We start from the raw sequence: 19,350 nt of genomic DNA, 5'->3' as shown, positions 1-19,350 counted from the left end.
ACACTTTGTAATGACTAAGACACTAAATGTGACACCTTATCATAAGAATTATGAGTCATTAATTTGGACAAGGTTGGCTTCAACGTTAGGTTCCTTAGTCTTTATCAAAAGTTTCCCCCCTTCTCCTTAATTAACTCATATAATTATCCAAACTTATCCACTAATCGAATAATTAACCAATTACCCTCATAATTAAGAATCATATCAAATTAATTAAAATACCACTCACTTTTAACACACTTTATACATCTTATAATCACAGTCACGTGGTACCTTATATGACACTAGTCCATAAATACGGAGTATTATAGCTTGGAGCGTATTTTATCCCCAAATGACAAACTTTGACGAAATTCATTTTCTTCGATTTACTTACCCTCTTACCTTCACGAATTTACTCATCACTTGTTTGATATAGCATAATACTTATAATCCAAAAATAATCTCATTCTCGAACTTATGTCGATTAACTTACAACGAAACTTGAACGTACGAAAACATGGGGTGTAACAGCAATTTCTTTATTTCTCAGCTTACAGACTTGCCTATCAAGAATGGCAACTAGAATTTCCTCGTAAATCAATTCCTTATTTACCTCAATAGTCTCAACCGGAAAAATGAGCGATGGATCTCCGACCACCTTCTTCAACATGGATACATGAAACCCCGCATGCACTAAAGACATCTCTGGAGGTAGTTCAAGCTTGTAAGCCACCTGACCAATTCTCTGAAATATTCTATACGGTCCAATGTACCTCGAACTTAATTTCTCTTTCTTACCAAACCGCATTATACCTTTCATAGGGGAAACCTTCAAGAATACCCAATCATCATCTTTGAACTCCAAATCCCTGCAACGCACATCCGAATAGGACTTCTGATGACTCTAAGTAGTTTTCAATTATTATGTAATGATTTAAACCTTCTCCATAGCCGGATGCACGAGGTCTGGCCCTATTAATTCTGCTACCCCAATCTCAAACCATCTAATGGGAGATCTACATCTCCTACCATATAAAGCCTCGAACAATTCCATCTGAATGCTAGCATGATAACTATTATTGTAGGCAAATTCTATGAGTGGCAAATGATCATCCCAACTACCATTGAAGTCAAGAACACAAGTGCATAACATATCCTCAAGCGTCTGAATGATTCGCTCTGTCTTCCCTTCGATCTGTGGATGAAAGGTTGTACTAAGATTCACCTAAGTACCCAATCCTTGTTGAAATTTCTTCCAAAAATTAGCCATGAATTTTGCCTCTCGATCAGAGATAATGGAAACGGGAGTGCCATGCAACCTAGCTATTTCCTGATGTACAACTAGTCATATTGTTCTGTTGTGTCGATAGCCTTAACCTGTAGGAAGTGAGATGATTTCATATGTCGATCCACAATCACCCAAATTGAGTCGAACTTGTGAGGTGTGTGAGGTAGTCCCACCACAAATTCCCTATTCATCATCTGCCATTTCCACATTATAATTTCCATGCTCTGTGCCAATCCACCTGGTTGTTGGTCTTCATCCTTCACTTTCTGACAATTTGGACACCTCGACACAAAGTCCACTACATTCCTCTTCATAGAATTCCACCAGTAGTCTTCCTTAAGATCATGATAAATCTTTGAAGATCCCGGGTGCACAAAATATCTAGAAGTATGAGCCTCGATCATGATTCTTTCCCGGAGACCATCGACATTTGGACTACATACCCGCCCTTGGTACCTTAGTGTAACATCATCCATGCCAAGAGAAAAAGCTGTGGTCTTATGTTTATGAATCCCCTCATTCAATTTTACCATCAATGGAGCGTTGTATTGCTTCTCCTTGGCCTCCAACAAAATTGATGATTCAGCCCTATTTTGCACAATCACCCCTCCTTCACTAGAGTCCGCAAGACAAACTCCCAAACTAGCCAATCAATGAACCTCCTTGGCCAACGACCTTTGATATGCCTCCAAGTGAGCCAAACAGCCCATAGATTTCCAGCTAAGAGCATCCGCTACAACATTATCTTGGATGATACATAATATCGATGTCGCAGTCCTTGAGTAACACAAGCCATCTTCTTTGTCTCAGATTCAATTCCTTCTCTTTGAAAATGTATTAAAGGCTTTTATGGTCTATGGATATATTCACATGGACCCCATACAGATAATGATGCCAAATCTTCAATGCAAATACCACCGCCGCAAGTTCTAAATCATGTGTTGGACAGTTCTTCTCATGACTCTTGAGTTGCGCAGAAGCATAAGCGATCACCTTGACTTGTTGCATTAATACACACCCAAGTCCGATTCTTGAAGCATCATAATATTCAACAAACCCATCTGTACCCTTTGGTAGGGTCAACACTGGTGCCGTAGTCAATCTTGATTTTAACTCCTGGGAACTCCTTTCACAAGCACCTTCTGCTTCAATTTAGTCAACGGAGAGGCAAGAGTAGAGGACCCCTCCACAAACTTCCTGTAATATCTAGCTAAACCCAAGAAACTGCGAATCTCTGTTCGGGTTGTAGGTCTAGGCCAATTCTTTACCGCTGCAATCTTCTGAGGGTCAATCTTAATTCATTCTCTAGAGATAACATAACCGAAGATTGTCAGATTCAAGCCAACATTCATATTTCAAAAACTTCACATGCAATTAGTGCTGATACAGGGTCTCTAAAACTGCCTTAGATGATCAACATGGTCTTCTCGACTGCGTGAAGATACCAAAACATCATCAATGAACAATATTGCAAAGGAGTCAAGAAAAGTCTTGAAGACAGGATTCATAAGATCCATGAAAGTTGCCATGGCTTTTCTTAGCCCAAAAGACATTACCAGAAATTCAAAGTGTCCATATCGGGTCCTAAAATCTATTTTAGAATATCCTGCTCCTTGAAATTTTAATTGGTGATAGCCGGATCTTAAATTATTCTTGGAGAAATACTTAGAACCCTGAAATTGGTCAAACAAGTCATTTATCCTTGGCAGTGGGTACCTGTTCTTAATTGAGACCTTGTTGAGCTGCCGATAGTCAATACAAATCCTCAATGATCCATCTTTCTTCTTTACAAAGAGAATGGTGCGTCCCAAGGTGACACACTTGGCCGGATGAATCCCTTCTATAGCAAAGCCTTCTACTGTTCCTTTAGCTCCTCCAATTCTACTGATGTCATTCTATAAGGTGGAATAGATATGGGCTGCGTGCCTGGCATCACATCACTCCCAAAATTAATCTCCCTATCTGCTAGGATCCCAGGGAGCTTATCTGGAAAGACCTCTGGAAGTTCATTCACAACTATTACAGACTCAAGTGTAGGTGCCTTAGCACCAGTATCCGTAACCCGGCCAAATGGTAAATACACCTCTTGTTGATCATCTTGGTGGTCTTAAGGTAAGAAATAAACCTACCTTTCGGTACCACATCATCCCCCTTCTCTTCAATAACCAGCTTATATGGAAATTTAAGTCTAATGGTTCTGGTTCGGCAGTCAAGCTTAGCAAAACATGAATAAAGCCAACACATCCCCATGATTACATTTAAATCAACCCTTCCCAATTCAATGTGGTCGGCCATGTGATGTGCCGTAGAATTTTGGCACATTTTATACCAATTACTTATACCATTTTTAGTTAATTTTATCAAGTTTGGTTGTTTTGTAATACATGAGACTTGAAGACCCAAAAACATGGAAAAGAAGTCAAAAAGTCACAAAAAGATAGAAATGATGCAAGTATGTGACCGCATAAATGAAATGCAGACCGCATAATCCACATGATTACCGCAAACTAAAGCAGAGTGGCTGGCCAAATGAAGAGAAAAATATGCGGCCCATTATGCGGTCGCATAACACTTTTGCGAGCCGCATAATGACCACACAATTTAAATTGAAGAAGCTGCTCAACATATCTGCGATGGGAAAATGTGGTCGAATAACAGATATGCGGACCGCATAATTCATATGGTGTGAACTCCTGGTACATCTGATCTACATATCTGCGACGCAAACGAAGATTATGCGGACCACATACATGGTCTGCGGCCATTATGCGGTCACAGAAGTCGTCTGCAGGGGCAATTTTGTCCTATTTTGACCACGACTTTTGGTCCGCTATAAAACGAATAACTAGGGTTTTTGTGGGTCATCAAGTCAAAAAAAGGGCCTACATTGAGAGCATTGAATATTGCATTAATTTTGAAGCTTGTGAAGAGAGAATCTTGCACTTTTGTAAGCTTTATGACTTTATTAATTGCTTTATTCTTGTTTTCTAGCATGAGTAGCTAGTTTTAAATAATATGGTTGTGGACCCTAAATGGGTGTAATATTAATGGATATTTAACATTGAATATATATATAATGGTTGGTTGATATTTATTCATTTCTTGTGTTTTATTTATGGTTGGTGGTTGCAAACATTAACTTATTCCATTTTACTCTTTCTTTACTTGGAAAAGTGGGTTAGGGTTTGGTATAAATAAATATCAAGAACTCAAGACTTTAAATCTTGTTTAATAGAATCACTTAGGAAAAAGTGAGTTCTACTTTGCATAAATTGGTTCTTCTTAAATTGCAACTCTTTTATATTAGGAAAAATCATAAAGAGAAAATACTACCCAACCATTGAAAAATATTGGGTAGTCATTTAGAAACCATTTGTATATCAAAGGACCTTCCATTAGATATATATTATATTAACACTGATAGCATTACAAATCATTTATGGGGACAAAACTTTGGTTTCCTTAATCAAATTATTCACATTCTCATAACAAAATTAGTCATCTTATTAAATCACAACAATATCATTCTCTTGTTAAGCTAAAGGAATAGAATTATGACCTAAGTCAAGTTTACACTACTCAAGTAATCTTTTAACACCTATTCCCTGTAGGATTCGACCCCAACCTTGTTGGTTTATTATATTTGACAACGACTGCCTTACACTATTTAATTAAAGTGTAATTTGAGCATATTAAATTTTGGCGCTGTTGCCGGGGAATATGATTTTGAAATTACTAATTAGTGTGTGCTTTACTTTACGTCTTCTTCTATTCCATCACACTTTGCTTGTTTTGCTTGGTGTTGATAGGAAAACATGGACGAATATGAAGAAGAAAAAAAGAAAATCCTTTTACGGACATAGATGAGTACATTGAGGATATAAATGCTATTGTACCTCCGAGAGTTGACGCTGCCACTTTCAAGGTGGAACACGGTTTAATCCTAATGCTCAAAGCATAGGGGTTTTCATAAATTCCACCGATGATGATCCGACACAACATCTCAGAAACTTCTTGGGTATGTGTGTTATGCACAAGCAGAACAACATCTCAGATAATGCCCTAAGATTAAGGGTGTTTAAGTACTCACTGACTGGAGAGGAAAGGAAATGGATTCAAAATCTACCACCAAATTCCATCCATTCTTGGCCTGAACTTGTCCGAGCTTTCCTAGCTAAATAGTTCCCGCAAAGCAAGAAATCTAAGCTCCGGGATAAAATTTTCTTTTTCAAGTAATTATCAGGAGAACATCTACATGAGGCATGGGATTGATTCAAGTTATATTTGGTGAGGTCGCCGAATCATGGTTTTACGAATTCTATCTTGTTAGAGAAATTTTACATGGGTTTGGATGCTATGAACCAATCTATAGCCAAGAATGCAGCTGATGGATCTTTTATGGATAAAACATTTGCGAGGATCACACAAATCCTTGACAAAATGACAAAACATAACCAAGCTTGGCACTCAGAGGACACCACGGGTGGAATTGCATATGGTACTCCTTCCTTGGCCAACATGATTAAGGAGAACCAAGAAAGAGACCAAGTAATTGTCGGGCTTGCCACCAACATCAATGTGTTGACAAAGATGTTCACTGAAAGCCAAACAAAAAAGGTGAATATGGTGGAAAATGTTCAACCCATATCAAATGAAGATTATGAGGAAGCAAATTATGTCAACAACTCTCAGGGAGGTTATCAAAGGCAACAATACCAAGGTTCAGGACAACAAAACCAATGGAGGCCTAACCCGTAAGGGCAAGGCAACCAATAGTGGAGGAATGACCAAGGTAGTTCAAATCAAGGGAATTGGAGTAATAACAACAACAAGTTCTCAATTCGGAGTTCAAATCCTTATGTCCCACCGAAAGGGCAATATTCAAATTCTCCGCAGTGGAAGGAAGGTTCTTCAAGTGATTCCAAGATGGAAAACATGCTTGAGAGAATATTGCAAAATCAAGATAGGTCCGACACTTCAATAAGGAATATGACCGAGCTTGTTGGTTCTTATACCGCATCTATTCAAATGTTGCAGATGCAAATGAGAGACCTTTCAAGAGAGCAAAATGCGAAGCAAAAGAGCACAATCCCAAGTGACACAATTACAAACCCAAAAGGTAGTGGGAGTAGTCCAACTTCTCATTGCATGGCAATTACATCTCAGAGTGGGAAAGTACTTCAAACAGAGAATGAACAAGTGGTCGAAGTGGAAGATTTCGAACAAGAAGTGGAGGCACAAGTTGAAGTGCCAATTATTGTTGAAGCTAAAAAGATCCCGGAAGAGTTGAAAATTCAAGAAGTGAGCCAGAAAGAGGTTAAGGAAAAGGTGAAAGAGACACCAAAAACTCTAGCACCAATTCCTAGACCTCCTCCTCCTTTCCCTTAAAGACTTGCTAGGAGGGTTGATGAAAGCAAACTCGAGAAGTTCTATAACATTCTCAAGCAATTACTGGTGAATATTCTATTTGTGGAAGCATTTCAAGAGATGCCGGGTTTTGGTAAGTATTTGAAAGACTTGATCACCAAGAAGAAAACCACCAAGAATGAAGTGGTGAATGTGACTCACCGGGTTAGTTCCATCATTGCAACAACCACCGTTCAAAAGAAAAAAGACCCGAAAGATTTTATCATTCCATGCACTATTCGGGTGCGCGATTTTGCAAGAGCTCTTTGTGATAATGGGGCTAGAATCAACTTAATGCCTCTTGCTATTTACAAGCAAGTGGGTTTAGGTATGCCGAGGCCTACAAGTATGAGGTTGCAAATGGTCGATCGTTCAATAAAAAGATCAGTGGGAATTGTTGATGATGTTCTTGTGAAAGGGGGAAAGTTCTTCCTCCCCGCCGACTTTGTGATCTTTGATTGTACCATTGACAAAGAGATCCCTATCATATTGGGGAGACAATTTCTTGCTATCGGAAGAGCACTTATGGATTCAAAACAAATGAGATCAACTTCCGAGTTAATGATGAAGAGGTTACATTCCAAGTGAGGAAGGATATGAAGTTGCCACATAGATATGAAAACATCTCAATCATTGATGTCGTTGATGAGGTAGAAGACGCAATTGAGATAAAGATGGAAGAACAATGCCTTGGTGAGGCGTTGGGGAAGTTTTGGTAAATTTTGATGGTGAAGACATGGAGGGATACATGGAATCGGTGCATGCATTAGAAGGACTTGGGTCCTACACTTATGCTCCAAAGAAACTTTCTCGTAACTTAGAGATTAGAGTCACTCCTCCTGCCAAGCCTTCAATTATTGAGCCGATATAACTTGAGCTCAAACCACTTCCAACGCACTTAAGGTATAAATTTCTTGGCTCTAATGACATTCTACTAGTAATTGTTTCTTCTTTGTTGAATGATGTGCAGGTAGAACAACTGTTGAATGTCTTAAGGGAGCACAAGCAAGCTATTGGGTGGACAATAGCGGACATCCGAGGGATTCCCGCCATAATTTGTGAACACAAGATACAATTGTAGCAAGAGAGCAAGCCAAGTGTGGAACATCAATGAAGGTTAAACCCTTCCATGCAATAAGTGTTAAAGAAAGAAATCATCAAGTGGTTAGATGCCGGAGTGGTCTACCCTATTGCCGATAGTTCTTGGGCGAGTCCTGTAATATGTGCTGAAGAAAAGAGGCATGACCGTGATTGAAAATGATAGAAATGAGTTCATACCTATAAGAACAGTGATTGGAGGGAGAATTTGCATGGACTACCGGAAGCTAAACAGTGCTACGTGCAAGGACCATTTCCCTATGCTTTTAATTAATCAAATGCTTGATCGTCTAGCGGGAAGGTCATTCCATTTCTTTTTGGATGGATATCCCAACTATAACCAAATCAATATCACATTGGAATATCAAGAGAAGATAATATTCACATGCCCATATGGGACGTTTGCCTTTAATCGTATGCCATTTGGGCTATGCAACACCCCGGCTACTTTCCAATGTGCATGATGTCAATCTTATCGCACATGGTGGAAGATTCCTTAGAGGTGTTTACGGATGACTTCTCTATAGTGGGTGATTCCTTTGAGAATTTTCTTAACAACTTTAGACAAGTGCTCAAAAGATGTAAAGAAACAAACCTTCTGCTAAACTGGGAGAAATGCCACTTCATGGTGGACGAGGGAATTGTTTTGGGCCACAAAATTTCCAGTCAAAGCATAAAGGTTGACCGGGAAAAGATCGAAATCATTTCCAAGCTTCCTCCACCCACTTCAATAAAAGGTGTCCGACGCTTTTTGGGGAACTCCAGCCTCTATAGGCGTTTTATCAAGGACTTCTAAAAAATTGAAAATCCCATGTGCAAACTCCTTGAAAAAGATGCAAAGTTCATATATGATGAGAAGTGTCTCAAAGCTTTTGAGGAATTGAAAGAAAGACTCACCACGGCACCTATTATTGTCACACCCGATTGGTCTCTTCCATTTGAACTCATATGTGACGCTAGTAGTGTAGCTATTGGGGAGGTGCTTGGTCAACGACATAACAAAATCCTTCACCCTGTCTACTATGCAAGAAAGACACTTAATGGTGCTCAAATGAATTACATTGTGACTGAGCAAGAACTTCTTACCATTGTCTGTGCTTTTGAAAAGTTTCGAGCTTATTTGTTGGGGTCCAAATTGATAGTTTACACCGATCATGCTGCTCTTTGCTATCTTATAGCGAATAAGGATGCCCAACAAAGATTTATTCGGTAGGTCCTTTTATTGCAATAGTTTGACATTGAAGTCAAGGATCGGAAAGGGACAGAAAAACAAGTTGTGAATCACCTATCTAGACTTGAAGAGGTAGGGAGACCAAAAGAAGACCTTGAGATCAATGATGCCTTTCCAAATGAGCACATATTGGCATTGTCTAGCACATTCGCTCCTTGGTATGCCGACATCGCTAACTTCTTGGTTAGTGATCTTATTCCTGATGGATTGGAGACTTATCAAAAGATAGAGTTCTTGCGGGAATGTAAGCAATACTACTGGGAGGAACCCTTCTTGTTCCGAATTTGTGCTAACAACATCATTCGGCGGTGTGTTCCGGAAGATTAGGTAATGCCAATTCTCAAAGCATGCCATGATTCTCCTGTTGGGGGTCATCATGGAGGAAACTGGACAGCTGCAAAGGTGCTTAAATGTGGCTACTATTGGCCATCTATCTACCAAGACATAAATCAAATAGTCAAAGCATGCTATCAATGTTAAAGATAAGGGTTAATATCCAAAAGACATGAGATGCCTATGAATTTGGTACTGGAGGTCGAGATCTTTAATGTGTGGGGAATAGACTTTTTGGGCCCTTTCGTGAGCTCTTATGGCATGACCTATATCTTGGTGGTTGTGGACTACGTCTCCAAATGGGTCGAGGCAATCGCCTTGCATAACAATGAAGAAAGGAGTGTGACCGCATTCTTGAAGAAGAACATATTCACGTGATTTGGTACTCCAAGGGCCATCCTGAGTGATGGGGGTTCTCATTTCTGCAACAAGGTTTTCGCCAGGCTGCTTGAAAAGTATGGTGTAAAGCACAAGGTGGATACACCCTATCATCCTCAGTCGAGTGGTCAGGTTGAAGTTTCTAACAGGGAAATCAAAAACATCCTAGCAAAAACTATCAATGCAAACAGGACCGACTGGTCAAGGAAGCTAGATGATGCGTTGTGGGCATATCACACGACATTTAAGACTCCTATTGGCACTTCACCGTATCGGTTGATTTTTGGCAAAGCATGTCACTTGCTAGTGGAGCTTGAACACAAAGCCATGTGGGAATTGAAGAAGTTGAATCTTGACTGGGCCGAAGCTACTAATTTGAGAATGACACAACTCAATGAAGTGGAGGAATTCTGTCTCCATGCCTATGACAGTGAAGCCATGCACAAGGAGAGAATGAAGTTTGTCCATGATAAGAAGATCTTGAAGCGAGAGTTCAATTCTGGTGACTTGGTCTTACTCTTCAATTCAAGACTCAAGTTATTTTTGGGAAAACTCAAGTCCAAATGGTCTGGCCCGGTCAAGTAGAGGAAATGGGAATTCTTCACTAAGGTCCCCGATGAATATAATGAGAAACTTGTGAGGGAATTCTATGCTTCATATGGTGCATCAAGAACTGTTGAGCATAAAAGAAACAGGAAATTTGCACAATCTGTCCTAGTTCGAGGGGTCCAAGTTCTCTGTGATGACACAACTATTAAAGACCTGTAATTTGAGGAGTGGAGGCCAGGCACAACTAAGTATGAGGGTAAGTTAGCTAACAAGAACAACGAGCGTGCCTGGATTGCCTCTGTCATAGCAAAGGGGACACCAGCCTGGATTGACCCTAAATACAAGATCTCATACAGGAGGGTCGATATTGGCTCAGCTTTGTCACATGCCATCTGATGCCGTCTAGGAATGAAACTGGCATCAACATTGAGAAGGCAATCCTCATTGCGTCCATCATGACAGCCATAAAGATTGTTGTGGGAGAGATTATATTCAGGGAGCTGAGAATCAAAGCAAACCAGAAACAAACATAACTTCCCTTCCCATGTTTTATCACTGGTCTCTGCAAAGCTGTAAATGTGCCTCATATGCCAAAGCATGATAAACTTGAGAAAGCTCTCAAGGAAAGTGACACGTGTATTAGTGACGTAGTAGACAAGGAAACTACAAATCAACTAGAGACTTCAATTCCTCCTCCAGCAGACTCAGCAGCACCAGAGGTCCCAGCACTGCCTGACACCTCTCAGGCCCCAGCTACCTCCACAACTACTCCACAACATACCACTGCACAGCCACAGTTCCCCTTACCAGCTCTTTCCAAGATGGGTTTACTAGCTCAGCATGCTAATGCTAAGGTAGACCGGCTAATAAAAGAAATCCAAAACCTCATCCGGCATGCATTGATCCATGTTCAATCCTCAGTGAGTGTTCTTCAACAACAACGTAAAACTTATGAGGATCGCCTAAAGCACTTTAAAGAGCGTCTTGAGAAGGTCGAGCGGGGTAAGGTTGGAGGTATGCCTCGGCTCAGGAAGGATGTTGATGAATTGAAAGCAGAGCTGCAGAAGATGCAAAATTTGGAGTTTGACTTGACACCCTTCCTTCCGAAGGAAGGTGAGCAGGGTGCTTGCACTTCCATTCCAGAAATGGACTTTGATTTCACAAACTTAATGGTAGCTCCAAAGTCACATAGTGTTGAGACCTCAAAGGCTCCAGCTCCTACTGTACACATTGACGTTCCATCAGAGGCGGGATCTGGAGATACTGAGGAATCTAATGAAAGGGATTCAGAAGATGAGGATTCACTGGTATAGGACACTAAGGGTCACTGGGACAAGGGTAAACAAGTTGCTATTTTTACAATTGCACAGGATGAAGAGAAAGCATCTGTGCAGATAGCAATTGCACATTCTTTAGAGGATATGGTCGCCAAGGAACTTTCAACGACCACTCAGCCATCACTAGGTGAGGATAGCAGCTCCCAAGCCCTGGACCCAGCCTTACAGCAGGTAGAGCTTCCTGCTCCAGCCTCACAGTAGGTGAAGCTTCCTGCTCCATCCTCACAGCAGTTGGAGCCTCTTGCTCCAGCCGTGGAGGCCACCACCCAGTTCAAGGTTCCCCCAGTTGCAGCTTCAGTACCAGCAGATGACCCCACAGCTGCCCCAGATGCTTCAGCTCCTCCGAGCGCCTAGTGCGCCCTAGGAAGTCCCTGATATTCCTTTATACATTATCTATGCATTGGGGACAAGGCATGATTTTCGGTTGGGGGTGGGGTAGTCATGTTTTGTACCCCATGTTTTGTGTTAATATTGTACATAAACTCTTTACTCTCGTAGTATAGCTTCATAGTTACTAATGAATTCCCCTTGGTTTTTCTTCGCCGAGTTCTTTTCCAAGGGTGTAATAGTAGAACCACGGCAGTAACATGAAATGTTTTGACTTATTTGGTATTGATTGTTCTAGCTTCAAGCATGTGATAAATTGTGTAAATACATGGTACCCTTCATTATTTTGCGTATATATATAAAAAAAATATTTCTGGTTAGTCATTCTTATATATAAAATATTTTTGGTTAGTCATTCTTGTGAATTTGAGGCTCGCTCTTTGACTTTATGCTTATTCAGAATCTTACATATCTTGAGATGAAAGTTTTGAGTTGTCTTGTATTCACTTGAGCGCTGAAACTATGTTGAGTTGAACAATTCATGCGTTGTGAGTAAGTGAGAATTTTTATAAATAATGCATATGCTTAACTTGTGATGTCTAGAACTTGCCCGGTTGGTTTCTTAGTGCAACTCTCAGGTTAATGATTGGATGCTAAAATGATCTTAGGCCATGTTTGTGACTACTAGCTAGTTTTGCCCAAATTGACCTCCTTGGTACATTAATTACCCTAGTTACCCCCGTTGAGCCTTTAACCTTTCATTGGCTACCACATTACAAACATTTACCCCTTATGTTAAATAATTCCTTCTTTTGAACCCATCCCTCCTTGAATGGGTAAGAATGAGGCTAAAAGCCTATGTTGGGGGTGCCGTTACAAAGTGGAAATTGGTAAGGTTTACTACTGTATGTAGAGAAAAAAAAACACAATAAAATCAAAGTTGTGGCAAGTTGTTCGCAGAAGATGAGACATCCCTGATGCTTTCAAGCATGTACTGACGTACCCAGGCAAACTAGTTGATAGTTATCCTATTTACCAAACAATACAAGACAAACACATCTCTTAGAGACAGAGTACTAAGTGAACCAATACGGGATAACAAAGTGGTAGCGATAATGCGGGCTAGAACACGGTGTTCAAATTTCAAATTTTTTGGACCAATATCAGGAGGGTTTTCAGACAACACTCTTTTGGCTTCCTCAAATGACACTTCAAAATTATCTGTCCAGGAGTGTTATAAAAAGAAATTGTACCCAACAAACTTTGTTGCAAAGATTTTCTCAAACTGATAAAAGTCAAGCATAATACGAGTTCCTAAAACCATGGATTCTAGATCATCTTTATCATTCACAAAGAGATTTGCATAAAACATATGCACATGCTCTTCATAGACAGTATCACCAACAGAGCAAAAAGAGAGACAAGTTTCTGAGTTTTGAAAACAAAAAATGACATCACAGTGAGAGTTTTGCATTGATTTTAAATTTACAATGCGGCCAAAAGCAATCGACTTTCCTTTGAAAGCAACAAACGTAGCCTTCTCTTTTGGGCCCTAGAATTTCATCTTGTCTTCAGGGCCAAACTCCACACTTTCAGTTTTCCCCTTGTTTATGAGAAGATTGTTTGGGTATGGACTCCATTGGACGTTTTCCCGCCCTATTTTGGGAGATGAGAATGTCTTCTTGAGAACTACTGGAATCTTCCTTGGTCAGTAGATGGTCTGTGCTTTCTGAGGATTCTATATCAACAGGATCATCTTTGGTTTTTTGAAGTGATGACTTCTTCTGGGTATGGAGGAGGAAAGAGAGGGTTTGGTTTTGACCATGAGTAAAAGAGAACAGAGAGATAGAGATTGAGTTTCTTTGAGAGAATGTGAGATATGATCGAGGGAGAAGGGGTTAAAAGGGTTTGAGAGGATGCCTCGATTCTCGGAGAGACGTGTGAAGGGCAACTGAAACGTTGTATTCTGCAAGCCCGCCATCAATTCACAATTAATGAATGTACAGACTAATCAAGTACTAAAAGATTTTTGGGGAAAAAATTACAAGAAAATATATGGACCAAAACTAAACTTAGACAATTATAGAAAACATTAAGCAAGTTTATACGAGAATCGTACAAATAAAAATTTTGTTACGAAGGAAATAGAATCTTTCTTCAAGCAAAGGTTTTGTACAAATATCCGCTAACTAATTTTCAGTATTTATGAATTCTAACATAATATCACCTTTAGTAACGTCATCACATATAAAATGATGCTCAATCTCAATATGCTTAGCCCTAGAATGATGCACAAAATTTTTTGATAGACAAATTGCACTAGTGATGATGTAATAGTGCATAATAGGAACACAGTTAAAACGTAAATGATAATCTAATAGTTGATGCATAATCCATAGTACTTGTGTGCAGCAGTTGCCTACTGCCAAATATTCCACTTCAGTAGTGGATAGGACTACACAACTTTGTGTCACGACAGGGATTTTCTGCCCTCAGGATTCGTGATGGCGCCTATTCGTGAAAGCTAGGCAAGCCAACTATTAAGGTTTTAACCCACTAGCCATCAACCCAAACAGATATAAACATACTAAAGTTAAACAGATGAAAAGTTCGGAAGAGTTATAACATATTCAAATAATCCACTACATGTCTACCCACGGATCTGGTGTCACAAATTCACGAACATCTAGGAATTTCTATGAACACTGGTCTAGAAAGAAAAGTACAATTGTTCTCGGAATGAAAAGAGACAACAGAAAGCTAAAACAAGGAAGGGGGACTTCAGGCTATGCGGATGCTAACAGATCTACCTTGGTTTCCCTGTACTGAAGCCAGCTACCTCAGCTACTCACCGGGTCCAGTACCGAAATCTGCACAAAAGAGTACAGGGTGTAGTATCAGTACAAACGACCCCATGTACTGGTAAGTGTCGAGGTAACCTCGGCAAAGTAGTTACAAGTCTAGGACACGACAACCGTATAAACCTGTGCAGTTAAATCATATACAAACAGAATCATAATAACAAGAATCAACAGAATAAGGTGGTAAGAGGACATGTTGCGGGGAATATCAGATTATAAAGATAAACCAATAAAGAAGCATCAATAAAGAAGCATAATGAACATCATATCTATATCAACAAGAATAATGAAATGGTAACACGTGCACGACATCACCCTTCGTGCTTTTACTCTCGTCCTCACCATATGAAACAACAGAAACGGCATGGCATCACCCTTCGTGCATTACCTTTCATAATCATGGCACAGCATCACCCTTCGTGCATTATTCCTCACAATATCGACACGGCATCACCCTTCGTGCATTAACACTCATAATATCGGCAAGGCATCACCCTTTGTGTATTTCACTTACTCACAATATCATGCACGTCATCACCATTCGTGCTTTACACTCCTCCTCCCCCAAACAATATAAATAATACGTCCCGGCAAGGGAATCGACAATATCAACAATAACATCCCGGCAAGGGAATCAATAATATCAACAATAACATCCCGACAAGGGAATCAATTATAATCAATTTTGTTTTCAACAGTTAACTTTACAAAATAAGTCTCAACTGAGCCAGTACTCAACAATGGTCAATTACCAAGAAATTATCATAAGCCTTGTCCAACATCGATAATTATCAATTTAAACATGGACAGTGCATAATAGAGTCATAACAATCATAGTATAAGACTCATGGGAATGCTTAACACCAACGTATAGGTACTCGTCACCACACCAATACGTCGTACTCAATACTAACACATAGAAAATAAGACCACAACTCCTATTCCCTCAAGCTAAGGTTAGGCCAAACATTTTCCTCAATTTCAGGGACAAGATTAAGCCTCAATTACCACTTTACCTCTCGGTTCCACTTCCAATCCGCTTGTATCTAGTCATAATTTACTTAATAACATTAATAAATGCTAAATAAACCAATTCTAATGCATGAAAATAGGTTTCCCATTGTTTTCCCCAAAAAGTCAAAAACTGACCCCCGGCCCGCTGGGTCAAAACCCGAAGTTCGAACCAAAACTCGATTACCCATTCCCTTACGTACTCAAATATGCAATTAGTTTTGAAATTCGACCTCAAATTGAGGTCCAAATCCTCAAAATCTGAAAATCCTAATTTCTACCCAAAAACACCCAATTTTCTCATGAAAACATTAGATTTTGAAGTGAAATTATGTAAAAAGATAGATTAGATGGAAAAAGATGAGTTAGAAATCACTTACTTATGATTTGGAGAAGTTTGAGCCTTTGAAAAACGATGTTTAGGGTTTGACAAAATTGTAAAATGATAAAAAATCCCGACAGAAATCTCACTTAATAGGTGCAATTATCGCAATTGCGATCAGGGGTTCGCAATTGCGAACCCTTTGAAATCTTGCTATCTTCGCATTTGCAAAGGAAACGTTGCAATTGTGATGTGAGGGCCTTCACATTTTCCAGCCCTGAGGTCGCATTTGCGATGAGGGCCTGCCCAGGCCTAGTTCGCAATTGCGACACTTTGGTCGCATTTCCCCCTGACCACTTCACAATTGTGAGATCAGAGGCCTGTGCAAAAATACCAGATGCATAGCTGCATTTTCCTAAGTCCAAATTACCCCGTGGCCTATCCAAAACTCACTGAAGCCCTCGAGGCTCCAAACAAAACTTGCACACAAGTCTAAAAATATTATACGGACTTGTTTGTGAGACCAAATCATCAAAATAACATCAACAACTATGAATTTAACCTCAAATTCATGAAATTCTTTAAGAACATTGAAATTTTCATTTTCTCAACTAAAGGTACGATTTATACCAAATCAACTCCGATTCTTACCAAATTTTGCAGATTCAACTTAATTATTATTTTAAACCTGTACCGGGCTCCGAAACCAAAATACGAGCCCGATACACTCAAGAACACACATCATTTCATTTCAAAAAATCTTTATATTTTCCAGTAAATAATTTTCTTTAAAAATTCTTTTCTCAGGCTTGGGACTTCGGAATTCGATTTCGGGTATATGCCCGAGTCCCATATTTTGCTACGGACCCTACGGGACCGTTAGATCATGGGTCCGGGTCCGTTTACAAAGAATGTTGACCAAAGTCAACTTTAATCAATTTCAAAGGCCAAATTCATTATTTTTCTTAAATTTCACATAAAAGCTTTCCGGAAACATGCTCAGACTGTGCACGTAAATTAAGGTGACACAAAAGGAGGTTTTTAAGACCTCGGAACACAGTTTTGACTTCTAAAACAAGAGATGACCCTTTTGGGCATCATATTCTCCACTTCTAAAATAACTGTTCGTCCTCGAACGGACATAGAAAAGTGTTTGAGTCAGTGAAAAGATGAGGATATTGGCTCCGCATATTAGACTCGGACTCCCAGGTCACTGCCTCAACTAGCTGACCTCTTCACTACACACAAACTAAAGGGAAATTCTTCGATCTCAGCTGACAAACCTACCGATCTAGAATGGCTGCCGGCTCCTCCTCATAGGTCAAGTCCTTGTCCAACTGGACAGTGTTGAAGTCTAACACGTGGGATGGATCGCCGTGATACTTCCGAAGCATGGACACATGAAACACTAGGTGCACAGCTAATAAACTCAGCGGCAACACAAGTCCGTAAGCCGCCTTTCCCACTCGATCAAAAATCTCAAAAGGACCGATGAATCTAGGGCTTAGCTTGCCCTTCTCCTCAAATCTCATCACGCCCTTCATGGGCGAAACCCAAAGCAATACTCGCTCTCCGACCATGAATGCCACATCACGAACCTTACGGTCGGCATAACTCTTTTGCCTGGACTGACCTGTACGAAACCTATCTTGAATGATCCTAACCTTGTCCAAGGCATCCTGTAGTAGATCTGTACCAAACAACCAAGCCTCCCCCGGCTCAAACCACAAAACTAGCGATCGACACCTTCTACGATATAATGCCTCATAGGGAGCCATCTGGATGCTCAATTGATAGTTATTGTTATAGGAAAACTCTGCTAATGGAAAGAACTGATCCCAAGAACCTCCAAATTCGATAAAAATGCTCAGAGCATATCCTCCAAAATTTGAAAAGTACGCTCGGATTGCTCGTCCGTCTGAGGAGTAAATGTTGTACTCAACTCGACCTGTGTACCCAACTCATGATGCACTGCCCTCTAGAAATGCGAGGTAAACTGTGTACCTCGATCATAAATCATAGACACAAGCACACCATGAAGGCGAACAATCTCACGGATATAAATCTCTGCCAACCACTCAGAAGAATAGGAAACTGCCACAGGAATGAAATGCGCTGACTTAGTCAGCCTATCCACAATAACCCACACTGCGTCAAACTTCCTCTGAGTCTGTGGGAGTCCAACAAAGAAGTCCATAGTGATATGCCCCCACTTCCACTCCGGAATATCGATCTTCTAGAACAAACCACCAGGTCTCTAATGCTCGTACTTTACCTGTTGACAATTCAAACACCGAGCTACATACGCAACAATATCCTTCTTCATCTTTCTCCACCAATAATGCTGCCGCAAATCCTGATACATCTTAGCGGCATCCAGATGACTGGAATACCGGGAACTATGGTCCTCTTCTAGAATCAACTCATGAAGTCTGTCCACATTAGGCACACAAATACGACCCTGCATCCTTAAAACTAAATCATCTCCAACTGCAACTTGCTCGGCACCCCTGTGTCGCACTGTGTCCCTAAGGACAAGCAAATGAAGATTATCATACTGCCAATCTCGTATACGCTCAGATAATGATGAACGAGTGACTGTGCAAGCTAGCACACGGCTGGGCTCGGAAACATCCAACTTCACGAACTGATTTGCTAAAGCCTGAACATCCAAAGCAAGCAGTCTCTCACCGACCGGAATATATGCAAGGCTGCCCATACTGGCTGACTTCCTACTCAAAGCATCGGCCACTACATTGGCCTTCCCCGGATGATACAAGATGGTGATATCATAGTCTTTCATTAGCTCCAACCACCTCTTCTGCCTCAAATTTTGCTCCTTTTGCTTGAACAAGTATTGCAAACTTTTGTGATCCGTGAACACCTCACACGACACGCTATATAAATAATGCCTCCAAATCTTCAGCGCGTGAACAATGGGTGCTAGCTCCAAATCATGAACCCGATAATTCTTCTCAATGATCTTCAACTGTCGCAAAGCATATTCAATAACCTTGCCATTCTGCATCAACACTGCACCAAGTCCAATACGTGATGCGTCATAATACACGGTATATGGCCTTGAACCTGTGGGCAAAACCAACATCAGCGTCATGGTCAAAGTTGTCTTAAGCTTCTGAAAACTCGCCTCACACTCGTCTGACCACCTGAATTGGGCACCCATCTGGGTCAACTTAGTCATCGGGGCTGCAATAGATGAAAACCTC

At 40.4% G+C, this 19,350-nt stretch overlaps 2 protein-coding genes across 2 annotated transcripts; both read left to right on the top strand.

The window, feature by feature from the left end:
* The first annotated feature begins 6,757 nt into the window (after window positions 1-6,757).
* Window positions 6,758-7,264, top strand: LOC142181687 (uncharacterized). Its single transcript, XM_075255091.1, has one exon. It carries the CDS (start codon window positions 6,758-6,760, stop codon window positions 7,262-7,264), a length of 507 nt encoding a protein of 168 aa, XP_075111192.1.
* A 2,071-nt stretch (window positions 7,265-9,335) lies between these two features.
* On the top strand, window positions 9,336-10,301 carry LOC142181685 (uncharacterized). The gene is made up of 3 exons (XM_075255090.1): window positions 9,336-9,407; window positions 9,771-9,944; window positions 10,059-10,301. The coding sequence occupies exons 1-3, from the start codon at window positions 9,336-9,338 to the stop codon at window positions 10,299-10,301; spliced, it is 489 nt and encodes a 162-aa protein (XP_075111191.1).
* The last annotated feature ends 9,049 nt before the right edge of the window (window positions 10,302-19,350 follow it).

This window comes from Nicotiana tabacum, chromosome 6 (assembly GCF_000715075.1).
Source record: "Nicotiana tabacum cultivar K326 chromosome 6, ASM71507v2, whole genome shotgun sequence".
NCBI lineage: Eukaryota > Viridiplantae > Streptophyta > Magnoliopsida > Solanales > Solanaceae > Nicotiana > Nicotiana tabacum.
Note: the sequence above shows the minus strand (reverse complement) of the source record. Positions and strands in the feature narration are given on the sequence as shown.